The 27,151-nt window shown below is 40.7% G+C and overlaps 1 protein-coding gene across 5 annotated transcripts in view; it reads right to left on the bottom strand.

Annotated features, from left to right (window-relative positions):
- Nucleotides 1-27,151, bottom strand: part of nrg2a (neuregulin 2a) — an 81,514-nt gene that overhangs the window by 45,103 nt on the left and 9,260 nt on the right. The window contains exon 1 of one of the 5 annotated variants that reach the window (XM_085420520.1): nt 9,543-9,641. The exons of 3 other annotated variants lie outside the window; for them this stretch is intronic. Coding sequence is in view for 1 of the 2 variants with exons in the window: in XM_085420518.1 (XP_085276644.1) it covers nt 9,196-9,286 (91 nt within the window). In the remaining variant the exon portion in view is untranslated. Of the gene's footprint in view, nt 1-9,195; nt 9,443-9,542; nt 9,642-27,151 lie in introns of those variants that run through there. One more of the 5 variants, XM_085420518.1, reaches the window with a different exon arrangement.

The raw sequence follows: 27,151 nt of genomic DNA, 5'->3' as shown, positions 1-27,151 counted from the left end.
TTCTTTCTCTGTATGCTCATATCAATGATCAGTGCCTCGGCAGTATACTCTGTAAATTCTTGCAACTTTTCTTTCCCCTTTCTTTAGTCCCCAGAAGAGGAAAAGATTTTAATTGAAATATGAAAATGATCTGCATCCAAAGCACACACAAAACAGACAACACAGACACACTCACTCATTCACACAAACACTTGCCAGCTGACAGCTGCACACATGTTTAGGAGAAAACTCATCCAGGGCGGAGCAAGAGGAAAGAGGTGAACAAGGGTCAGCCAGGGCTGGCCGGGAGCCCCCTCCAAACCCTAATGCGCACACGCACGCACACACACACACACACACACACACACAATTTCCTGCTCCATGTGTAACATTTAAAATTTCATGCATTTGCTGAGTTGAGTGGTCCCACAAATTGCAGCTATTTGTGGTGCATCAAAGGATGACAGCTGAATGAAGACAAAGCATGACAAGCAAAATGAAGTACACACAGGTAATGACTTCAATTAAACACTGAAATAGCAGTGTACCGAAATTATCCCTTGTTGTCCTCTTTTTTTTAAAGAGACTGTCCCACTTCACTGACCTGGTTAAGCGACATGTCTGCACAGAGAGAAAAACTCTAATGATGCTGCAGTTTTTATGTTCTGTGTGTGTTTAAGTGGGCAGCGGGTGACAGTGGTGGGTTTTGATGCAGCTACAGGTATATCTGTAGATTGATTATATCTACATAACAGCATTTTCACATTTTAAAATGTGGCATTCCAAACGTATACCGTTGTTAAACAATAACCACAGGTTTGTGCGCTACTTTTGAAGGTATTGTTCCTTGTCAGTTCTGCAGAGGTCACTGTTGCTTATTACTGATCCTACCTCAATATACTCTATTATTCACAGGAACAGAAATGCAAGCACTTTCCGGTGCCATGTAAGCCAAGCAGATGTGACATTTAGGAACTCTGTTGCAGCCAAGCTTGTCAGTGTGTCCTACAACTGACAGTGTGTCCTCCACTCTACATCCTGACACAGACCTGTGCTCGATCTCCCGGGCCACTTGGCGCTAATTCTCCTGACAGGAGCCGGAGGTCAGTGCTCATGGTCCCAGTCATGGATCTCTCAGTAACGGACATGAAATGATTCCTCAGCTGAAGCAAAAGTATGATGTAGACAAATCATTCATTCTTGTAAATAGAATTTTGCTAAGAACACTAACGCATTATAATTATTATTTATAATTACACTATTTATATTATTACATAATTATTACTTACAATAATAATTATTATACAGTTATTACTTTATAATTAATTATTATACTTGCACTTCAAAAGGTTTTTCAGTTATCTGTTCACCTGGCAGTTAAAAAACCCCAACAACAACAACAACAACAAATACAAACGTCCCTTTTTCTTCCCCTGCACTCCTGATACAATCAGCTAAATTCAGTTTGCCTGCAGGAGGTGTACAACTTTTAAGGAGTAAAGATACGGACATTTTTTTATTTTTTTTGCACGAAAGGACAAGAATGCTGAAATACTGAAAACCGCCCCCAGGACAGAAATAGCTGCATTATACTTACATAACACAACTTGCAAGCATCTGCACAGATAGCATGCTAATGCAAAGCTAGCAAAGAGTGTATGCCGACTCCAGCCCAGCAGCCAGACCCTGAACTTGTTGCTCATATTTTGAGCATTGTAGCCTCCATTTCTACCTGTAAATGTTCCTACAGTAGAGTCACTGTGGCAACCGCATTAAGGTCTCTTTTGGCTAGCTATATCTTTACTTCATGTTCATATATAAATGCTAAAATGAAAGATCCTGTGTTGGTCCTCATTAGTATAGAGATGTGTGTTGGTCTGTGGGACTATATCCTCAGGTTTATAAGTTACCTGGTCATTATGAGACTATGCTTTTCAACTCATTTAACAGAGTAATGTGAAAGTAATCTAATAAGTAGTTTGACAAATTACTGAGTAATTGGTGAGTAATTAACTTACTGAATTTAACTGCGTTTGAGAAAAGTAACAAGCAGTGTATAATAAATTACTTTTTTGAGTAACCGTTGTTACTCACGTTTTGCCAAAAACATTTCTGATATTTAGTGAAGTAATCTTAATTGCTGAAGGTTATTGTTAGATAGCTCGAGTTAGGCCTCAGAAACCAGTTTTAAACATAAAAGAATGTAAAAACCACGATTACTCTACAATAGTGAATACTATAATTAGAAAATTGTGCTTGTGTTGCACACACTGCTTTTTTCAGGGATCAAAGAGAGAAAAATGTCAGATTTAAAATAGATCCCAACCAACAGAGATCAATGGAAAAGCTGGTATTTTTAGTTCAATAGCTGGCATTTGATACTAAAATTACTGGAGAAAAACAAGGAACTTTTATCTGTGAACAACATCCTGCTGGAAAAGACTCCTATACAGTGGAGAGTCGCAGATGTGCCACTGTAAGGTGGCACGTACTAACTTTAATGAGCTTACGGTCTCAATATGGATTTGTGCGCTGCAACTGCTTGACACATTCGGTTCAGTTCAGTTCAATTTCATCCAGTTCAGTACAGTTATATTCACATAACTCCATCTCACAACCACAGTCATCTCAGGGCACTTAACACTGTAAAGTAAAGACCTTACGGTATTATAGAGAAAACCCAAAGATCCCCTTTGAGGAAGCACTTGGCGCGACAGTGGTTTGGGACAATAAAACCTTATTTATGCAGTAAGACATAAATGTGGCTTTGCAGAGAGTCATAACGTTATATAGGCTTCACATATTGTATATTACCATTCAAAATCAACTCTGCTAGTGGGGCTGGTTTATCGACAGCCTGCAGCAAGACCATATAGTGAGTGCAAGACTCCTGATGCTCCAGATGTACTTCATTAAGCATTTATTTATTAAATCTAATATATTACACAGGACTGGAAACTCAATGGAGATAAGACTTCACAATGTAGGCTCCTGGTACTCTTCACATTGCAGAGCTAATGGAAAATTACCAAAAATGAATCAGCTGTGCTGTAACTGCATTGTTGAATACAGTAAAATAGAGTACACATGTGTCATGTTTAATAAGCAGCTTACTCAGACACTCTCAAGGACTTTTATTTCAATTTAATTAGGATATTATTCTCTACTTTTCTATTTAGTGACATACAAAGCTTACAGAATTTACATGGGTCCCAATTCTACATAAATGAAAATACTGTGCATGATTTCCCTACACACTCAACTCTGCCAGACCCAGCACATTGCCTGGGGACAGCCTTGTCAGTCATAGCGCGGAGCGGGAATGAGGCTGAAACGTATAGAATGTTTAGTGCTTTGTCTGGACACAGGCCTGTCCTTGCCAAGCAAATTAAACAAGTTTCGTCCTTGACTGGAAAACTTCCAGGAAAACAGAGCTGCACTTTTCATCAAACAATAAGCCAGATGTGTGAGAGGGAGTACTCCAGTATACCGTGCTAATGAAGACGCAAGGAATCTTTGATATACATTTAATGGTAACTTTAAACCATGTATACATTAGCACAAAGAAGGATTTAAAATCCATGTACTTTGTGATGTAGTAGCTCAGTTCTGGAACGACACATGGAAAAAAAGCACTATTCAATCAACAGTTTAATGGACATTATTGTGCAGGCTGTGCAACAAAGTAAAGCCCAACATACATTTTTTTTAGAAAGCATGTTCATTTTACCAAGTGCAATTAATGTTTTCCAACAGGATAATAAAGATTCGTTATCCTTGAAAATAAAATAATTTCTTGGGGACAAGCAGTTGTCTCATTTTCCATTACAGCAGTGGAAAAAGTTTCAGGGAGTAATGATAAACCCTCGCCTCAACAACAGCCTGATTTTCTCAATTTGAAGCACAGGGGCAGCTGCAGATATGGACTATAAAAACCCAATTTGAGAATAGAAGCCTATCCGGTGTGTCAACGGCTCATGTCTTGGGTAACAGTTGGAAACCTCAGCCCAGAGAGTTGTTCAGAAACAAAGTTACTTGATGAATTAACAATACAGTGCTCTTATTGAGTGAACGATTCTGTTTTACTTCCAGGAGCTTAGACAAGGAATCTGAGGCATGCCTTTGTGTTTTCCTTTCTAGACAAAGTATCCCTGATTACTCTGGTGTTATGTCACTTCACTGCACGTTGTCAAAAGACAAATTACATGGTGAGACAGCCAGAGAAATGGGTTTTGCATGTGGGAATGGTCTTCAAGCACCTCACACTAGTCACTGTAACTCAACATCTGTTCAAAGAGATCATTTCAACAGCCTCCCAGCACATCTAGTGCACTTTCACCAAATAATTATCTGGGACATTGTTTATATGTGACCTCTCTCTTACCAACACTGCATGTCAGATTTTAATTGTGACTACTGTTCTGAATGATGAACGTTTGACAGAAGTGATAATGACTGCAATTCAAAACTCTTTTGAGTAAATGAATCCTGGGTTTAATCACTTCTCCTTTCTAGTAATTTTCCTATGAATTCAATGCTGACACTTGAGTTAAATATAGTAGTCAGTCAGTAGTCATCAAGACTCCAAAGCAGGGCACAAAAATAGACTAAACATTGAAGATGCAATTGTGAATTCAAAAGGTCTTATCTCACCCCATCTGTATTTTGGATTATCGCACTGGTTCACTTGGGACCAAAAGAGGTTCTTCCATTTAGATTTGCTTACAAGCAGCAGAACTGGCTTCTATTTACAGTTTGTTGAACACACAAAAGGTAAACTTTTACCAGTCCATGTTTCACAATGTTTCCTCCATGCTTGCCAGTGCAGTGCTTGCAAAACCATGTTTGTTTCAGAGTCCAAGTACTATAGAATTTTGTTTGCAACATTAAAATATATGTGTATATAAAAAAACTAAAATTTCTTCTATCATGTCTATAGCACGGTCCAGGATCATCGCTTCATTATGGTTCAGGTCTTGAATGGTTAAGAGTGCCACAGCCCACCTTAAAAACCAGGATATCCCATTGGGCATCCCTAATCTAATAAGAAAAAACTGATGTATGTTGTTAAAATTTATTCAAAAAACAAACCACAGAGGCTGTCAGCCAGAAATTGCTAATGCTACCTAGTCATGCGCAAAATGTTAAAGCCAATGTGTGACCCACCTGCCACTGGGACATTTTGCATTAATGTTTTATTGATTATTGCATTAATTGTTGTTTAGTTGTTTTGTACTGCTGAGGTTTTATACATTTCAGTTACCGCTAATTAAAGAGTAGTAAAGTAGTTTATTTATCATTCTTTTGTAAGCTAACATCACAAAAGCTACAGTGGGTAGTGACGCAAGTGTGACTTGGCAAAGGTTTTACCCCAGGTGCCCTTCCTGACAGAGTCCCAAAGGCAATAGTGTTTCCTCCTGGGATCCTGGGAATCTTCCGCTTGTCATGTGTAAACCACTACACTATTAGCATATAAATTTGAAAAAAATAAATAAACAAAATTATAATTCCATGTTAGGGCCTTACCCTGTGCTTATTTAGCTGTAAGTGACATTTATGTTCAGGAAGTTTCCATTAATATAACCATAGTCGTTACTGTTATGTTCAATGCCCCAACTGTGCCACGATAAGCGCCATGCAAATGCTTTACACAAATCAGAATTCCTTGGTATTTGATTCCCAGAAGCTGCCGCCTTCTGTGTAATTTAAATATGACATGGCATAACAAATTTAAATAAGACATTTGTTTATTCTACCAAGAAGTATTTTTACATCGATATGGGAATGAATGCGAAAGGGATGCTCGCATCAACACCTCCCTACATGGCTCCACGAAGCTTTCGACTACTTCCGGCCCTCCATTCGACGGTTTAAACCAAGCTGGGTATTTTTGGTTCTTGAGTCTCTATCTATAGCGTTACCTGAAAGGGTGAGGAATTTTGTTTTGTTTTGTTTTTTTTAAAAAGGGGGGAAAACGGTCTGGGGGGTAACTGACGAAACCCAAACAGCAATAAAATGAAAGCAAGACAGAAGAAAGAAAAGCTTCTCGTGTGTTGGTAGATCAAACAAGGGCAGCAGCTGGAAAGAGATTCCAGCAGGATGCCCATGATACTCTGTTTCTGCTAGATGTGTAATACACTTTCAAATGGCTGTAGGGATTTGACTACAGCCATTACTACAGCTGCTGGTCTCCTAACCCCAGCCACTGAGATTGGTGAACAAACATTGTAAAGACAGAGAGGGACAGAAAGATGGGATGCAGAGGTCTACTTTTATGGGAAGACAGTTCTGATATCCCACAAACTTAAACTTTATCATAAGTTATTTTTAAGGTATTTTCTTTCAGACAACTTTTCCATAAGACGTTTGCAGAATGGCAGCGAACCTAACATAAACACAGGCACAGTTATTGAGGATTTATTGTATTCTATCATCTAGAATCAATGTCGTCTTACTTATTTTCTCAATCCTTTTCCTGTTTCCAGCAGGAGCTTGTAATAGCACATTAAAATAAATATATTGAGTAAGAGCTGTAAGAAGCAAGATCACACCTGAATCAGAAGTTGAGGCTGTCTGATCTTTCACCATTAACTCCTCTGACTATTGGTTGCCATAAATTAGATTACTTGATGTAAACTCTGGAATTCTTCAATTTAAAGGTGTGATGGGTGTTAGCACATGGCAAAAAACACTTGGCACAAAAGGAAGGAATAAGCTCTTCACTTCCATAACTAATTATTACCACGCTCACTAGGTACGCAAGCCAAAAAAAAGAAAAAGAAAAAAAAGAGCATGCCTTGTTCTGTCTTGGTATTAGAAGTAGGAGGAAGTCTGTGAAAAATAAAATACTTTTCCAGTTTTCCCCTTGCTCTGGTGTCTTACTTGCCAGCGAGGACCAACGCTTTAGCAGAAATGTCTTTGTCGGGACCTGTAGAAGTTCTGCCTTTCCCACCCTAGACCTGCCTCATTAGAAAACTTGTGCAATTTTCTCCAAAGAGTGTCAACTTACAGACACAATAAACGTAGCCCTCAAAGGCAGAGATGTGAAAGGAAGTCATCATGTAACACTGTAGCAGGAGTATTCCCTAAAATCAACACTGAAATATTTTCTAGTCCAATTGCTGAAAAAAGTAATTATAGATGACAAGTACCTACTGTGAGATGATATGCTTAAAATAAAATGTAAAATTTCATTTTCAGGGAAGCTGAGGAACCCGGGAGAATTCTGTCTTATTTTTTTAACCCTGTAATGTCTGTGATTGATTGAGGACAGTCACACCAAGACCAGCCGTTATCCAGCAATACGTGACCATATTCCAGTGAGTGTATAGGCAGCAGATAGGTAATCTACAAGGCAGTCTTAGCGTTACATTACAAGTATGCTGCAAGTGCGCTGTAAGTTAGCAAGCTGGAATATCTGTATACTGTACTCTGTTTTGAACAAAACAAAGACAAATAAAGTAGAATAGATGACAACATACAGGTCTGATAATAAAATGGTTATTAAATGCTGGCAAAATTTCATAAGGAATCAGATCAGACTGAGGAAATTTATAGAAGCTGATTCTCTCCAAGTACAACAGAAAGGAGTGTGTTTTTCATTTTGGAGCCAAGGCTCATAAAACACGTCTGATGTTGTGCTAGTACCTTTAGTATGTATACGGTAATTGTCACCCACGTGAATGTATTCATTTGACCTACTTTGAAAGCTCAGTTTTAAAACAGGTGAACGCGTCACCTCACACAGATGAATCAAGTTTTTACCAAGAAAATGATGATTCAAAGATCAAATGATTGTGCTCTGGGGGACTCATACAAAACGGACATAAGACATGTATCAACACGTGACAGCTACAAAAAGACATTTACAGTAACATTAAATGCTTTGTGCAAAATACCACAACAGGCAAACACAGTTTGTTTCCATTCATTTTGTGACAAGCAGAAAAAATAAACTAGAAGATACACATTACATGCAGCTGTTTTCTGTGTGCACAGCAGCTGTGCGGCAAATTCTCTCACACACACACACACACACACACACAGATAATCTGCAAGTATTCCAAGTCCCCTTTCGTTTGGGGAGCTGTTTACCTGACATGTTTATAGATCATAATCACACTTGGAATGACGACTGGGAATTATTTATATGATCAGATCTGCATGTGTAATAGAACGATTATATAAAGTAAATAGGACAAAAAATAGCTACGATAGCATATTTAGGATGAAAGGAGTGCAATTTAAAGAATTAAGTGGTGTAAACACACTGTTTTGGGGTTGTTGGGGTTTTTTTGGAAATCATATGACTAGTCTTGATGGTTATCTGTTGGAAGCTGACAGAACTGAGATCAGTGGCATCAAAATGACTATAAAGATGAAGAGACCGAGCCTAAAATAGAGTATCTGATCAAACGGAAGACGACACATTGTGGCTATAGTAAAAAACAAAGTTTTGTTTTTGGATGCCACTAAAATAGGGATTGTGCTTCCCCATGACCTGAGGTCAACCTACAGTGACATGCTGCAGCTTGTAGGATCCTCTACTGAGCAAGCACGTCGCCACCTTAGTGACTCTGAAAGACAAACAGCTTCCATTTTATTCAAATTTCATAAGTGGCTTCGAGCAAAAATACGGAGACACTTTCACACTGAATGACTCACCACGGACTAAAATTCTGATGAGCACTGAAAACACGGCTAAACCCTTAAATTATTAACCCCGTTAAAGACTGTGTAATGAAACATGATTTACAGCTACACGCACTGCTTTTAAAAGTATAAAGCACTGTGATACAGCAACAGAACTGTGACCTAACACAAGCGTGTTGTAGCCAGTCACCAGTTTTCAGAGACCTTTTAATAAAACGACACTTTGGTCGTGTGAGGTGCAGGGATTAATTGAAAGCTTATTCTGTACACAAGTCCTTTCATTTGACTTCCATGCAATCCCGAAGTGCTGCCAAAACCAGATGTTTCTCTTTCAAGCTGACCACCTGAGAAGTCTTTTCCATGTGACAACCTAGCAGCAAGCTTTGACAAGCCGAGGGAATACTTACTTTCCCACACTTTTGTAATAAAGCTGCAGAACACAAACTTAATCTCACTTGTTCCCGTTCTCCAAATCTTTCTCTTTGTCACTCTCTCTCTCTGTCTCACACACACACACAAAGCGGAACACACGTTACACAGAAATCATCTGCCATTTAATTTTACCTTTAGTGGGATCACCTTCTGTCTCCTTTTGTCCTTTCTTACCCACCCTCTTTCTCCCTTTTTTATCTTTCCTCTTTCCGTTCTCTGTCATGCTGTCAGATGTTAGTAAATCCTTAGGAAAAAAACCAGGTAGTCCTTTTTGGGAACGTGTGGTAAGTGGGCACCACCAGACTCTGAGCCTGTTAGAGCGTTTCTCCTCCTATATAAACTGGCTCCAATAAGAGGAGAGAGGAGGGAGAGAGAGGAGCAGGAAGGGGCAATACTGTAGAAGGAGGAGGGAAGAAAAAAGGTGGGGGAGGCAAAGAAAGCATTTCCCATTGCTTTAAGGCAATCAACTGTTGTCTTACTGGATCTATCAGATAAGTACAGCGTCTTCCAGGCCCAGAAGCCAAAGCTGAGGACAAAGTGAGAAATCGAGTGAGTACACGTGAAAATCTGAAGTCAGCCCATTCAAGCTCCATGGCTCTGTTTCTCCTGTCCCAGCAGCATCCTCTCATTTGTAATGAAGCGTGCAGAAAGTGAAGTGAGACAAGTTAAGCTGTCCACTTTGCACTGCTGACCTCAGCCACATAATTCAGGCGGAGACTTGCCCCTTACCAGGTTGATGTTTGGGGTCCCAAAACACTTCACATCTGTTAAACATTTGTTGAAAACAGATTCAGTGGATGCGTGTAAGAGAGCGGTGTGTGCGCGAGGTGCCAAAATGTCAGATCCCAATCGGCGACAGACTGCTTCTTGCAGAACTACACAGAAATCGGCTCTGCCGGTCTGCTCCCCTTCCTCTCCTCTCTCTGTCTGTTAGCACCTCTAAGTATTACAGGCAAGTTTGAGCTTGTCTCCGGGTGTCTTTCTGCCTTTCACTGCCGCTGTTAGCCCGGTGTCATCAATGTCCACACAGCAATAAGTATTAGAATGCCAGCTTTTACAGTAAAAGTAAAATTTTATTCGCACAGCGCCTTTCAAGATAAAATATCACAAAGTGCGTCACCACAAAAATGCTAGAACGTCAAAATAAAATGTCTGATATTTCCTTATCTCTGAAAGTTGAATGTGCATTTCAGTTTTTCATGCCTCTGTTGCATTCTGTGTATTCAAAGAATTTAGGGATTCATAATTTAGAGGAATTTAGGAAAATGGAGAAAGTTGAAAGTCAGTAGAGGTACATGTGTGGCTCCAAAAGTGGCAGAAACTTAAATATTAAATAGGCAATCACCGTCCTGCCTGACTCTAATATAAAAAGGATATTTTTTCTCTTTATATTTGTGTGAAACAGCATTTAAAGCGAACATAACTACAACATCAGTTAATCTGTTATCTTTAGTTGACATAGCTCAAGATGTGACTATGTAAAAAAAAGAAAAAAAAAAGAAAAATGTGCCTTCGAAACAAGAGCACAATGACTCAATGAAACTCATGTTTTAAAAAAGAAATCTGTAGATGAGTCACATGTGAGACCATCTCAGTCAAGCCCTCAGAGGATTCCTGACGCCGCTTGGGAGTAGGCGGCAGCAGCAGGGATTGAAAGGGGCAGCCGAAGGGTCATGTCTTAACAGGTCAGCTCACTCAGTGGCATAAGCTGTGGGCAAGGAACCTGGAGGGGTCGATTCAAGGCCAGTGTTTGACATGCCAGTAAGGTTCAAGGTGGAGATTTTTCTAGTTCAAAAACAACTGGCTCTTTCTGCTTTCCCTCTCTTGTTCTCAGTGACATAACAAATCAGCAGTTGAAGCTGTGTACTGTTAAGGGGATGCAGTATCACAGAAAACTGCCCCTTTACCACCTTTATCCCCCCCGCTGCCCCGCAGTCTCAAAACGCACTTCCTCCGCCTCTATCCTACAAGATGAGACTTGCTCAAAGTACTGCTTGAGTGTGGGTGGGATGGGATTGCGATTCATGCATCTGTCATGTACGCGAGGATTTGTGACGTCGGAACAAAAAAAAAGAAAAGCGTGCCTTTTAGGATGACTTCATGCAGATTTGGGAGAAGATTAGTCTCTCAGGGCATCGCTCATCATGCTCTTCTAAGATCTCAAAATCTATTCAAACGGAGCCACGAGATGTAAATGACACAGGATGACATCACCTATGAGGGTGTACTGTATTTAGCTATAGGGGCATTTGTGTGATGTTGATCTTGAACAGCAACATGTACCTTTAGGTTCTGTAAACATTTCTTTTAACGCGTGCTAAAATCTGCAGCGTAGAGTGTGGATGCAAACGAATGAGCTTTACAATCACCTGCTTGCCACAAGTGTCTCCCATTGGGACGGTTACATAAAATATGCAAGAACTGCATGAGCATGCACATGAAAGTGAGGGGAGGCGGACTTGTAGTAGACAACACACTGTGAGGAAATTAGGTTTTTAAGAACCTAAGCTCTGAACAAGGTCTAGCGTTTTGTATATGACCTTGTGGAGTACAATGGAAGTCTGAAATAAACTCACATTTTACACACCCAAACTCAAATATGGTCATGAACATGTAGATCATGAACATGTAGATCTCTTCTTTTTTCTTTTCTTTTTTTCTACACTACTCTGAAGCATCTGCTGTTTTTCAGCAGCCGTGGGCTGTCCTTGGATTAGGGTCTGTAGGTGGAGAGACACAATAGACCAGTGTGGGAGTGGCAAAACTTTAAGAAATCAAAGAAAAAAGGAGCCAACCTCTGTAACTTCATACATAGATCCTCCATAGATATATGCCCTACCCATAAATGCTTCATAGATCCCATCTCTGGTTGTCTCCTAACCCCTTCATTGCTTCTCCCAGAAAAGGGAAGATAGCTTCCCTGCATGATGGAGCTGAGCTCCAGCCTCCTAACAGCAACATACCTGCACATCATCATTCTGATACTCCTTAAAAAAGCCCTTTCATAAGCACAAGAGTTTATCTCTTTAGACATAATGGCTTTAAACAGCCATTAGGTTTTACTGTTTACATCTGTCAGCTATTTTTTTCCAGCAAAGTGTATACTCAGGACTTAAAGCAAGGTAAAGTGCCTGCTTTTAACAAACATCTATATTTTTGATTGACAGAGGTGAGGCAAAGGCAAGGGGGAGAAGAAAGAGGACCAAACCTTCTACGAGAAGCAGAAGTAAAAAAGAGCTAGAATAAATAGAAAGCATGGGAAAAAAACAGCAGTAATGGAGGAAGAGAAGGGAAGACAGGGTTAAAAAAAAAAAAAAAGCATGAAAGAGGGAATTTGTGAGTGAAACTAATGTCCCTTTCAACAGATGACAGAAAACAGCCCCACCTGCTGCATTCACCTTTTTAACAAGGCATCTGTTCCTCAGCTGACCACACGCTGAGCTGTGCTGCTGGAATAAAAAACACATTGTGCCTGAAATAAAGACATGCTGTGTGGTAGTAACCAAAGAGTTTGCAGCAAACCCAGATTTGTCTGCATGAATTTGACAGCTGCTGTTTGCTCATGTGCATGTGCTACAAATGCCTGCACAAGCGGACAACGTGTGGCCAGCAACAGCCGAGGAGGGTCGAGACGCCATCGATTAATGTCACCTTGCGAGCTGCTGAGTGGAGTGGAGACGTGACACAAATCAATGTCGGTGACATCTGGAGTTCCCAGAAAGGGGCTGGTTTCTCAAGGTCAGCTGCGCCAAGGTCAACGGAGATTCCAAATCTGAGTGTTACTAATGAGTGTGCTCAGCAACAGCTGGGATCGGGATCACAGAAAAGAAGCCACAAGTTGCTTCTGCTGCCTCATTTACAGCATGGCAAAATGGTTGGATGCATTCAAATCAAGCGTGTCCGTCTGTTATTTAAGGGGAGCTGCCAGAAACCAGAGGGAAACGACAGCAAAGAACACAAGTGTTAAAACAAGGAAGTGATCCTGTGTGGATTCAGCTCTTTGACGTTTCTGCAGCACATAGCTGTCACCATGGCAACCGCAGTCTTAAAGGTAGCAACTAGAGTATGTGAGAGAGGGATGTGGAGGGGCGGAGAGAGGATGAGAGACCGGGAGAGCGAAAGCAGAGAGGATGCTAGTGAGAAAGTAGGAGATAATGTGCGAGAAATACAATGGGAGGAAGAGTGAGGGAGGCTGAACTGAAAGACAGGTAAGATAAGAGGGCGTGGGGGGACGGAGCAACACCGAGAAAAAAAAGAAACGCAGAAGGAAGCATCTTCCGAGCAGCTGCAGCCTGGCCACTGTATCGCTCTATAAGAGAGATGTCCATGAGTAAGCCTGTGCCAAGCCTGCTGGGAAGCACTGCAGTAGCATCTCAGAGAGGGAGAGATGACAAACATCAGCACTGAGCATGCTCCACTCTCAAGGCCACTGAGAAAATGAGATTTCAGCTCTTTAGCCTCCCAGTTTGTTCAGTTCTCCCGCTCTGTACCAGTCTCCATCCTTCACTAGCTCGCTCTGACAGACACGTGACATCACCAACACCTCTCACAGCTTTAGATGTGGCTCCACAGTGGACAAAATGTGACTGGTGTGTCTGATAACTGATTGATTTAATGGCAAGAGGCATCTTCCCCACTTACGGCCACGCTGACTCACACTGTGACAGGTTTGATTGCGGCTGAGAGGAACAAGAGACGAGCACAGCAACTCATCAGCCGGTGGGGCATGATACTGCAATAACAGTCCAACCCTGCCACCAGATTTGATCTCTGTGCCTCCCAACTCTAACCGACTGTCTTCCTAATCTGGACGGCTGCCAGAACGGAAGAGGAGAGAGAATGGCAGCCATACATTAGCGTCAGACCTACCATTAAGCAGATTTTGATTTATGTTACGTTTTGCTCTTAATGCCTGTACTGCAGGCAGACAAACACCTACTCACACAGATGTACTGTTGTGTGTGCTTTTCCTTTGTTTCACAACTGAAAGCTGATTCCTTTTTTTTTTTGGCCTTGCTCATGGTAATGTGATGAAGTGTGGGGTTATGTGTGCTTGAGAGCAAGAGAGAGACAAAAATTGTGCGTGCATTGAATGTGTTGCGTGTGTGTGCAGGAAACTGTACAGAAAGCTCTACAGGATGTCAATTGCCTCTCGACTTCCAGTGGGGCTAAACTGACAAACTCTGTAAAACAATTTTCTGCTCCCTGATGATGAAAATAAATATTAAATTCATTGAATTTCACGTTCGCTAGCCATATCCTTTCAGCTGGATAAGAATAGCTCATTGCTGAGATTAAAATAGAACAAACATTTTAAATGACAGATGCTGTCTGAGTAGCTGAGTATGACTTTGATCCTCTTAAACAAAAAAATCCGCTCTATCTTCTTAAGGTTGCCTGATTGAATCTCTCTCCTTCTCTCCTCCTCTTGTATTCATCCACCATTTAAACATATTTATTTTCTGAGTCTCTTTGTCTGTCTCGCGCTCTCTTTCTCTCTGCCCGTCTCCCTCCCTTCTGCCAAAGGAGACATAAAGAGGTTTGTGTGACGGAGCAGATTGACTTGAAGATAGAGGCTGGAAGCAGATCTGCTCTTCCACCTCCTCATTCTGCTCTATCTCTCCTGCTCTCACCCAGATGAATAGACAAACAGTCTCCCACATGCTCTCACAGTTTATCAAACACACACCCACATAGAACGAGGTCTTCACGCAAACACATATGTGCACTCTCGCCAGAGAGAACAACACACACTCAATCTAAGTGTCCTCAGGCTGACAAAGTATACACTGTCACACTCAAATACAAACAGACCCCCTCAAACACGCTCGTACGCATACGCATGCAAACACACAGGTGCATCCGCATGTAAATAAAAGATGCACGTGGGCCACTGATGCATTTCAAATTGACCTTTTTCCACTCGTAGTGTAGTAAATACAAACCACTTGCATGTAGTTTACTAAAACGGACCTTTAATTTGCCACATCTGAATCACAAGATAGTGGGGTTTTTCCATTGCGTACATTTTAGCTCTTAAACTGACAACAACAACAAAAATTCCCCATCTTACATAGAATTATGAAATACATATAGAGCTATTAATAGTATACCTGTTATATCTGTTTCTATAACCACACAATAATAACACCAATACCCCCAAATTTCCATGACTGACAAACATTTACATTGCGGATTTAAATAAATCATGTGTAAACATATCTGAACTTTTTTTTAAGTGAATCGACCAATGACGTTTTCATACATGGTTTAAAACCGAAACATAAATGTACACATGGGAAAACACGGGAAGGTTGTTTTCTTATCAGCACCCCCCCTTGAAAAACATACGCTCATCCGTTCTCTGCTTTGCATTCTTCACATCAAATCAAATTCCTTTTGTGCTCTGCACTTTTCTTTATCTCCAGAATGTGCTTTTAGAGAAGCACAAACATGTCACAATGAGGACACTGTGAAGTGTTTCACACACACTGAATGCAGCTCCTTGGTCAAGTCATTTGCGATTCTGTTTTTTGCCTCGTGGCTGAGCTTGGGCTTATCGAGACTCTGTCTTATCTCTTTGTTTGTTTTTCACCAATCTAGGCTTTTCCTGGAAAACAGGCCACTACGCATGTGTAAGCTTAGATCATGCTTTGGCGGCATGAGCCCAAACCAAGGTGGTCTCAAATTGAGTGAATTTGATAAGTGGGCAAGAGAGCTGGCCCAGCTGATGGTGCCTCACACTGAGCTCTGGCAAGCCAGATGTAGCTGACAGGAAGCCAAGGCTGTGGTTGGGTCATCTCGAAGCGACAAGATGACTGCAAAGGCACACACACACACACACACACACACACACACACACACACACACACACACACACACACACACACACACACACACACAAACACACACACAGGAAAAAAAACCCTCTCTCTAACTCTCTACAAGCAGTTAAATCCAATGCCGAGCACAGCAGCGACTGACAACCCCGGCACTAAGAAGGAGGTCAAAGCTAGCTAAAGCTCAAGCTCAAGGCGAGCCACCACCAGCTTAGTGATGGAGGTGCGGTACCAAAGCTTTAGCTTAAATTCTAATAGTTGAATTTCAGCCAAGAGTATTTACTATTGCTCAAAAAGCCAAGTAATAATAATAATATCATGCTATACCAGGTTTAGATGGATAAAAATGAAATGCTAAGACACTGGAGACAGGGTCAGAGTTTCACTGACTGCAGTGCAAAACTAAGGTCAAATAATTACCCAGTATTTTAACCAGAATGACCTTTCACAGTTTTAACAGGGCAAACAGAGAAGTCATCTACTGGGATATTTTTCAAGGTACGTTTTATGTTGTTTTGTATTGCTGGCTTGCCTACAGTGGTTTCCTGGCCCATGGCCATTTGCAGTATGATAACTCCTCGCTTCTAAGCCTAATGTCATGAAGACAACAAGGGAAGGAAAAGAAACATGCCTAGACAATGTGTAGTAAAAGTACACATCCCAACAGATGTGATGGGGAAAAAGCAGAAACGAGGCTACGGGGCTCACACTGCAGGGACTTTCTGTAACACTGATCTTACTGGCTTTTACAAGTACAACAGACCACTGTGAGGAATGCTGCGTTCTCATTTAGGGTAAAACACCCCCAGAGTTAAGGGGTATCAGTATCACAAGGGAGATATTTCCTCTTTTGTCTACATTTGCTGCAGCGAGGTGATGGTAGTGTGCTGGTCTGTGGGCCAGCTGGGACACATCTCAGTTTCCTTCTGCACACACACACACACTGAAGCTTGCTCTACGCTGCTCGCTATCTTTCAACAACAAGCTGAGCAACGACCAGACGGAAAGAGGTCCTATTTGTGCAGGAAGATAAATACACTTCTGCACCCAGTCCTGTCCCCTCCAGATTAGAGCAACACAATAATGAGCAGGAGCACTGGTGGAAGGTCAGAAGAAAGCAAGGCTAAAGGACAGAGGAACAGCCAACGACAAAAACACACGCCCTGGCATGCATCACACACGCAGGAGTAATCACAAACAGACATGCTTGCTTTTTACCTTTTTAGAATTTCAGAAATTTTTAATGATTGCCTAAATTTTCTGAAAAACCTTGGGGGTTGGGGCGGGGGGTGGGGTTACTATCCTACGTCATACTTCCCAAATCATTCCACTGGAAAATGTCCACAGTTTACAACTTGATGGCGTCACAGTTTGTAGACCAGTTCTCGGACGGCACACAAGGACTGCTTTGTGCATGGGCGTCAAGTATCTAGTCATCGTATGGTGTGATGAATGAAATATCCGTATATATATATATTGTAAATACTGAGGAATACAATGGTTGAGTCGTCGACATGTTATTGCTGGTCGAGTCAGCAGCGTCATAATCTTCTATCAGCTCCTCCTCGGTATTACGTTCAGTCACAGAACACAGAATTAGGCAATTTATCTCCAATCTGCAAATGATGCATATTTTCGTTAGTTTTGTTGTAAAGTAAACATCTGTCCCAAGGTCGGAGACCCCTGTTGAGGGAGACAGGATTTTATCTTGGTCCACTTCCAAACACCGCTAACAAGCCATTCCATTCTGTGTAAAGTTATTTCATGTTAAGACACACATCAATCCACACCTACAACATACCTGAGGAAACAAACCTTCTCTCAGGATATGTACTGTGTGTGGGGGGTGAACATGGCCGGACACGTCCCTTAAACACACCGGGAGGCGCCCAGCAGGAGTGCCAGCAGCCCCTCTTTTCAACACTTCGGCACGCTGCACACAAACACCGTTGCCCTTCCCATGGTCCTTTTGTTCCCTATCATTTTGTTTGTTTATTTTTGGTTGAAGTTCCTGTCATGGACACCATCAGCTTTCTTTGCTAAAATGCATAATTGGCTGTCATATTACACAGTTTTCGGACAAATGCTTATTTCAGTCTATTAAATCTTACAGAGGCTGCATGTCAGTGTTCACGCTTGAATCACGGCGCAAATGCAGGCAAGGTTTGAAGCTAGCCATTCTACAACCAGCTGACGTAGGAAAGCATGCATATGCTTGCAGACTCAGAATTATAGCATATGTATTTAGAGAAATTCAGCCAATTATCCAAAAGGATAACACGCACAAGCACCGGCAAGCAACAACATCGAGCTGGGAATTTCTTTTTTCCTCGATCTGCATGCATTCCCCATAAAAACAAAACAAAAAAGTGTTCAGATTCAGATGAGGAAAGGATGAACTATTTCTGTATGTACCTTTTAAGAAGGTGGACTGAAATGTGAGATATCCAAATTAACAAAACAACTAAACTACTCTGAGAGTTATGTGCTCCACGTTCTAAGCAACACTCTGTTCCCAGTGACTGAACAAATTTTACTACCGTGACATGACCTAAAAAGAAGTACAAAACGCTGGTACGTCTGTCATCAAGTAGTGACTAAATAAAACCTGCCCGAATCTACTGATAAAACCAGCAGACTACAAGAAACTGATGCTTGATGAGAGTGAAGCAGTAGCCCGGGGCCTATAGTAATTGAAGGCCAAAGAGAGAGAGAGAGCCTCAGTGAAAGGTTATCATCCGTACTGTTCTTTATTGCCACGTTGTTTCCTGTGAAGCTACCGGACAATTTGTTGAGGTGATAGTGTAATGAAGAATCGCCCAGAGCTACAAATGGTTAACTGATGAGTAGGTTAAAAAAATGCTGCTGCAATAAGTCAAATTAAGGCTGTGAATACTAAATTACACAAATCACAAATGAAGTCATGTTTGCCACTCGTTAATGCAACCTGCTTCTTACTGTTGCCCAATAATAAGAAGCAATAATAAGCTGTACTATAATTCTTCCAAAGACTTGGCACTTTCTTGACATTTTACACTGTCAGTTGATACTGTTCCTCTCCTTTTCCAGCCAAAACAAGCTACACGGCTTTGGCTACATCGAGTCATAATTTCCAATGAAAGAGCGAGAGTTGCATTTGTGTTTTGATTATAGTGTTTGTGTTTTATTTTAGGGATTAAGTAAGACTGTGTTAACTCCCGTTCTCCACCACAGTGTCACTGACATTACAAACACAGTGCGCACGTATGTATACTTAAAAACTTGTGTGGTGCTCTACAGTAACCGAAGCTAGAGCCAAAGCTAAAGATGCCGCCGAAGACGTTAAGCTGTTTACACAAACCTTTTATACCTTGTGATTGAGGAGCTCTATTCTCACCTATAAACCAGTTTATGGAATGTTTATGGAATGTGTTTTCTTCCATGATACGCCTGCAGCTACGAAGATCGACAAGCGAAATGTGTGCCTGCCAGCTATGCCCTCCCTCTGTGGACTGAGCAATAGTAGACTACTTCTGCAACATGCCAAAACAGTGTTGATCTCAAGAGTAATTTGTGTGAGCACAATCATGACCACAGGCCTCCAGCTTTAAGCAATTATTCTGTTCATAAGAATTATCAACCAAAAGTGAATCTAGTGCTCTGTTGGGCTGCAGAAACAACAAGTATCAGACGCAGGGAAAAGAGTAACCAGTTTAGTATTGGGGCAAACCAAGAAGCTTCACGAGGCTTCCGATCAAAAAAAAAAAAAAGGAGGTTACCTGAGTAGTTTGTGAGTTATGCCGTTCACATGTATTAATCCAAAGTGATATTAATTAATATGTGATGTGATTAACCTGTTGATCGATGTAAAGAATGCAAAATCTGTATATAACAAAGTTAATAGCCCAGAATTATTTCCCCCAATTTAGTTGGAATGATGGATAAACTGTATGCAGTGCAGATTTCCAACATTGATCTACACTCTATGCCATTAATACAGATGGGCCACATTGGGTTTTTTTAGTGTCAATGAATAATTAACTTCTAATGTTCTGTTGTTCTTTGCTCCAAACAAAAAGACTAGTCTGCAGTCTAATCTTTTTCATACTGAAATACAGCGTAAGTTAAAAAAAAAATCATGTTTGTTTTACATTTATGCATGTGCAAAAGTCTTTGCTCATTTGTCATTTCTCTATATTTAACTTCCAAGGAGCCAGACTTTCTTATTTGTCTTTAAAAGTGGTCTTGAGCAATAATTCTGAAGGTCTTTCAAAGTTTTTCTTTGTACATTGGCTGCTTTTTCACTCATTTTCAGTCCAGTCCTTGTACCTGACCATTTTCAGAGGAATGTTTATTGTTTGTTAAGCCACTTAACACGGACCTGTGACTCATTCAAGCATGCAAAAGGCACATAACTCAAGGGATGAACCAGTGTTGTGTTGACACGTAAGAGACAAGTTAGGCACTTTGTTACTAACAGCCTGTTTCAAAAACACATAATTTGTTCTCATTTCTTTACTTTAATCTATGAAACAATCCAAAAATAACGCAGTTTTAACAGGCATAAAACTGGATTTTTGCACTAACAAAGTGATTCCCAAAGAGCTATTAGCTGAAAACGTGCGTGTCCTTACAAGATTTGAGCAAAGTAGAGAACAAAAGAAGAAGTGGGAGGCCTAAAAAATGATACACAACAGATGACGAGTGTCTGAATGTAACGTGCTTAGGAAAGAAGGACACAGGACCTGAGAGACGCATCGGTCCCTTCAGCTGATCCATCTACTGTTCAATGATGTCTCATTAGAAATGGTCTCAGTGGAAGGGTAGCTGTCGAAGAAACAGTCTCAAGGAGAAATGGCTGATGTATGCCAAATTACACAACTGGACCAAAAATCTGGCAAGAGGTGTTAATCCATATTTGAAATTTGTGTTTCAAATCATCAATATGTACTGAGGAGGTCAGGAGGGAGCTAAAACAGTGAGTATCTACAGCCATCTATAAAACATGGTAGAGGCTCCATCATGGTTTGGAGCCAAAACACAGTGCCAGTTCAGTAAAAACTCATATCAGTCATGGATTGGCCCCCCAGATCCAGGATTTCAGCATTTTTGAAGCAGTGCAGGATCATCTTGACAGTGAACAGAAGAAAACTCCAAACCAGATAACATCCAATGAAGAGCTTTGCATGTCCTTCAAGAAGCCTGGAGAACTAGTCCTGAAGACTACATAAAGGAACTACAAGGAAACTTCCCTAAGGGGTGCAGGCTGTGTTGAAGAATAAATGTGGTCAAATACTCACATTCAGGCTTGTTAGAAATTCTGTTTTGCCTTATATGCTGCATTTCTGTGTGCGTTTGCATATGTTTCAATAAATTCTGCAACTATTTCACATTTTCTGAGAGAAACAAGGGGTGGTAACCCACAGAACTGTATATGTCTCATATTTAGACTTCACGTTTAAAAATAGGATCGTGTCTCTTTTTATTTACTGATTTCTTATTTAATGATAATACCAAAGGAGTTTAAGAGGTTATTTTTGGTGACAGCCTTTCATGGCGTGCACAATATAAAGAAAAAAAAACCAAGTTTTAAATATTTAAATACGTGCACTAGCTGCAGCCTGTGAAGGAAGCGTATTGCAGCCCAAGATAGCTGCAAATTACTGAATAATTCAAAAGGCTGAGTAAACTTGAACTGCCTTCACAAAGCAGGAGGATACAAGTCATAATGATCAGGCCAACGTAAACACACTAAATAGGGGTCTATGGTGTGGAAACATGCGCTGCAAACCAGGTATATGTGTGTTTTTCCATTTCATTGGCAATTTTGTGTTTTTTTCTTAGTCATTCATCTATAGTATTTTTCTTTTTCTTTTTAAATTTCAGTACATGCCTTATGTTATTCAGTGCTAGCTCTGAAGTATACCTGTAGTAATACTGTAGTATTTGAAAGAGTCGATTCTTTGTATTTTAGGAATGTCCACCCCAGGGCATTCAGGGGTGGACAGGAAAAACAGATTGCCTTTGTCATCAAAGTAAAATCCAAATGGCTGTGAGTTTCACAGTTGTTGTGCTGTTGATATCTTGCGGACTGTGCGGCGATTGTGGCCATTTGAGCGCTGCTGACACTGCTCCAGCTGTAGAGGCAAGGAGCCTAACAACTGCTGGGACATTCCCAACGGACTCATCCCTTTCAACTTTTTGGTGTTTCTCCCACTTCCTCGTCCTGATCCTGATCATATACTGCCTCATTGTGGTGAAGTCAACATTCTTCAGTGGGTTGAAAAACTCTAACTGCTAAAAAGTCCACTTGCAGGGTGTAAACTGTAGTTACAGAGGCCAAAGTCTAAGAACTACAATATTTCCAACATTTGTGTTAGACTAATGTTCTCTTTAGTGCCAGATGTTCTTTGATTTCTTCTTTTATTTATCTAAAATGTCCCTAGCAAGTGTTATATACACATTTTGTTACCAAACTTCTGGCCAGCAATTTTAGGTATTCAGCAAAAATAACTGAATTTATAAAACTGGTAAAATATGATAACACCTAAAGCCATTTACAGTTTCCCTATGCTTATAAAAGTTCCCGTCTTATACCATCTCTCAAGGTAGTCCAAAGAATAAGCCACTGGCCGTTTTATAAATATTGACCTACTTAATTTTGCATAGTCTTAATTTACACAAATCACAAACAAATACCAACCTACAAATTTTTAACTTGTCAGGTTTATTACTGACGATGTAGTCAGTAGATATATATTTTTTTAAATGCAGATCCTTTTATGTGGCTCTAAGAGCTTGAGGACATCTGTTTATGAATGAACTGACACATCCCAACAATATAAAAAAAAAAGGTTTCGAGCAGATTTTCATTGTGTTGTCGTCGTTTAAAGAAACTAAGCACATCTTCCCAGTTCCAAAACACACAGACAGAGAAAAGACACATACAGTGAAACAGGACACATGAGGAGAAACTGTAAATGAAAGTAAGGACTGAAAGTCACCGTCACACAAATATACAATAGAAATAACATATCAGTCCTGTGATAGACTGTCCCGAAATGACCCTGAAAAGAATAAACAGTTAAGAGAATGGCTGGCTGTCTGGATGCTCAAGGAATGCTGTTCAAATCGTGCTATGTGCATTATTAGCAAAATTATTTTACAAGGTTGGATGATTAGTCTACACTGCATTATTTTCAGCTAAGAAACTGCTCAGCATCTGGTACTGAAGAGATCCATGGCTTTTATTCCATTTGTTTCTCTGGTGGGGTGGGATACGCATTCTCAATAAATGCCAAAGACAGTAATAATTAGTCTGTTTATGACGCCATCACTTAAGGTGATTAAACAGAAATGGGAAGCTTTAACAAAAGATTTAGTGAGAGAACAGTGAGGTTGAGATACACTGCTTAACCTTTGCTAAAAATTTTAGCTGTAGGCCCAGCTTTTAGTCTAATAAATAGTGCACTGAACACTGTGACTATTTAGTGGACATAGTCAAACATTGTGCTCTCCACTACCACTGCAGTACTACAGTACTTGTACAATAGGAAACAAGAAAGTAGTGACTGAAAATCACAGAAAAACACAGTAAAGACTACCATACAAAAATATAATAGGAATCATATATTAGCCCTGCGTTAGGGTGCCTTGAACTGACCCTGAATCGGATAAGTGGTTGTAAAGATGGATGGAGTGAGGATTGTTTGATTCCCTGTTTGGGTTGAAGGAGTCTCCAATAATGCCACAGACAATAATATTTAATCTGTTAATGACGCCATTGCTTAAGGTGATTAAATGGAAATGGGAAGCTTGAAGGAAAGATTTACAATAGTGTGGTCAAGATGACGTGCTTACTTTTTGAACCTGAATGAACAAAAAAAAAAAAGGGGGGGGGGGGGCGCTTGGTGACTCACATTCTTCATTTAAAGGTGACCTTGGCCCTTTGCAAAAACAAAAACAAAACAAAACAAAATAAAGAAATAAATTCTGTTGTTAAAACCAATTTCTTCCAGATGAGAGCCCTCGCGAAGATTAAGAACGTTCTCCCATCTGCTGACTTTGAGAAAGTAATTCATGCCTTCATTTCATCCGGGCTTGATTATTGCAGTAGCCTTTATTTCGTAATCAGCCAGGCTCTGCTTTGTTGTCTACAACGAATGCAGCAGCTCGACTGCTGTCAGGCACACGTAAATGAGACCATATTTCCCCTGTTTTTGGCTTCTTTACACTGATGCCCGGTTACAGAATTGATTTTAAGATTTTATTGATTGTTTTTTTTAAATAAATGGTTTTAAACAGATTAGAATCCTTTTACATTTTTGAACTTTTAACTATGGATATTCCTGATATGTCTTTAAAGTCAGCTAATCAGATGCTTCTGGTAGAAGCAGATTAAAACACCTAAATGTGACTGAGTTATTGTTTGTCTTCCCAGCTCGGTTATACTGCTTTTAGTTGTACAGCACTTCGGTTATCCCTTGTCGTTTTTAAATGTGTTAAAGAATAAATAGGTTTGACTTCTATAAATGTTGGCAGTGGTTGGGGGGCTGTAAGCTAATCTAAAAGCCCAGCTCGGTCCACTACATAGTCACAGTCCAGCACTACACTGTAGTGTCTGAGACGTCAAGGCCCATGAGATTCTGCTGTACCGTAAAACAGGTAAAGAGAAGGAAATGGGGCATATTAGTGGAAGGTTCTTCGTATCAAAAAGCAATGCATCAGGTGCAGGAGGCTTCCATGCCATGTTACAATGCCTCACTGATACAGTGGGGCAAAAAAGTATTTAGTCAGCCACCGATTGTGCAAGTTCCCCCACTTAAAATGATGACAGAGGTCAGTAATTTGCACCAGAGGTACACTTCAACTGTGAGAGACAGAATGTGAAAAAAAAATCCATGAATTCACATGGTAGGATTTGTAAAGAATTTATTCGTAAATTAGGGTGGAAAATAAGTATTTGGTCACCTCAAACAAGGAAAATCTCTGGCTCTCACAGACCTGCAACATCTTCTGTAAGAAGCTTTTCTGTCCCCCACTCGTTACCTGTATGTTTGGCACCTGTTTGAACTCATCATCTGTATAAAAGACACCTGTCCACAGCCTCAAACAGTCAGACTCCGAACTCCGCCATGGCCAAGACCAAAGAGCTTTCGAAGGACACCAGGAAAAGTATTGTAGACCTGCACCAGACTGGGAAGCGTGAATCTACAATAGGCAAGCAGCTTGGTGTGAAAAAATCAACTGTGGGAGCAATCATCAGAAAATGGAAGGCATACAAGACCACTGATAATCTCCCTCGATCTGGGGCTCCACGCAAGATCTCATCCCGTGGGGTCAAAATGATCATGAGAACGGTGAGCAAAGATCCCAGAACCACACGGGGGGACCTGGTGAATGACCTGCAGAGAGCTGGGACCAAAGTAACAAAAGTCACCATCAGTAACACACTACAACGGCAGGGAATCAAATCCCGCAGTGCCAGACGTGTTCCGCTGCTGAAGCCAGTGCATGTCCAGGCCCGTCTGAAGTTTGCCAGAGAGCACATGGATGATACAGCAGAGGATTGGGAGAATGTCATGTGGTCAGATGAAACCAAAGTAGAACTTTTTGGTATAAACTCAACTCGTCGTGTTTGGAGGACGAAGAATACTGAGTTGCATCCCAAGAACACCATACCTACTGTGAAGCATGGGGGTGGAAACATCATGCTATGGGGCTGTTTTTCTGCCAAGGGGACAGGACGACTGATCCGTGTTAAGGACAGAATGAATGGGGCCATGTATCGTGAGATTTTGAGCCAAAACCTCCTTCCATCAGTGAGAACTTTGAAGATGAAACGAGGCTGGGTCTTCCAACATGACAATGATCCAAAACACACCGCCCGGGCAACAAAGGAGTGGCTCCGTAAGAAGCATTTGAAAGTCCTGGAGTGGCCTAGCCAGTCTCCAGACCTCAACCCCATAGAAAATCTGTGGCGGGAGTTGAAAGTCCGTGTTGCTCGGCGACAGCCCCAAAACATCACTGCTCTCGAGAAGATCTGCATGGAGGAATGGGCCAAAACACCAGCTACTGTGTGTGCAAACCTGGTAAAGACCTATAGTAAACGTTTGACCTCTGTTATTGCCAACAAAGGTTATGTTACAAAGTATTGAGTTGTATTTTTGTTATTGACCAAATACTTATTTTCCACCCTGATTTACGAATAAATTCTTTACAAATCCTACCATGTGGATTCATGGATTTTTTTTCCACATTCTGTCTCTCACAGTTGAAGTGTACCTCTGGTGCAAATTACTGACCTCTGTCATCATTTTAGGTGGGGGGACTTGCACAATCGGTGGCTGACTAAATACTTTTTTGCCCCACTGTAAAGTATAATTAAAGGTTCAACAATCCTTTAAAATGTCTTTTGGTGCTGACACTGTACATTAAATCCAGTGCTAGTGTTTTACAGGGAGGTTTATAAAAAATAATGGTGTCTTCCAGGGTGAATGAGCTGTTTAACTGAATAGCTGATAACATGGACGTGGATGTTTTCCTCTGAGGTATGCCATGAGATCTAATAAAGTTGAAGAATAAATTAAGTATTTAGACTGAACATGGATCATTTTATCAGAACACACAAATCTGGGTTATGTGGAGGCAAGGTTGCCCTTTTTATTCTCCTTTTGATATTCTGATAGCGTTTTTATTATTATTTGTTTTTTAAATATTATTTTTATCTTTTTGTCTTCCTTCGGATCTTCCTGGCAGCAGCCAGCAGGCAAAATTGGGGCGATAGGGTTTGGGGTTATGCAAGATCCTTGTGTGATAGAGATGGGTTGAGTGAGAGCTGATTTAATGTGCTGGTCCACATTTTCCTGCAACTTCTAACCATATCCTCTTTTTTGTCCCTGTTGCTTTAGAAGGACCAGTAAACTTTTTTGTACCAATTCATTAGCACAGTTTTAAAATATAATAAAACTGTGACAGAACTGACACTGAATATTTCTGACTGTTAAGTATAAAAAACACAGGTGGAAACCCTTTCTGTGACAGGGTTTCCACCTGTCGCAGAAAGTATCAGACAGACTATCCTCGTGTTCTGCTCTAAATAGTTTTGCCATTTCAAACGCAGCCTTCATCCCAGTTTGTGAATTCAAGCAGGCTGGAGATTAATGGAGATTATTGTTTGCGAGATTAGGTTCCAACTGTAAGACTAATCTGCATTCACACCACTAACCAATCCAAATCTGCTTCTCTGTCTGATGGTAGATTTCAGCCAG

Source organism: Rhamphochromis longiceps, linkage group LG10, assembly GCF_057381845.1.
Source record: "Rhamphochromis longiceps isolate RC_006_pf linkage group LG10, R_longiceps_female_GT1.1, whole genome shotgun sequence".
In the NCBI taxonomy this organism is placed as follows: Eukaryota; Metazoa; Chordata; class Actinopteri; order Cichliformes; family Cichlidae; genus Rhamphochromis; species Rhamphochromis longiceps.
This window is presented reverse-complemented; position numbering and strand designations above follow the sequence as displayed.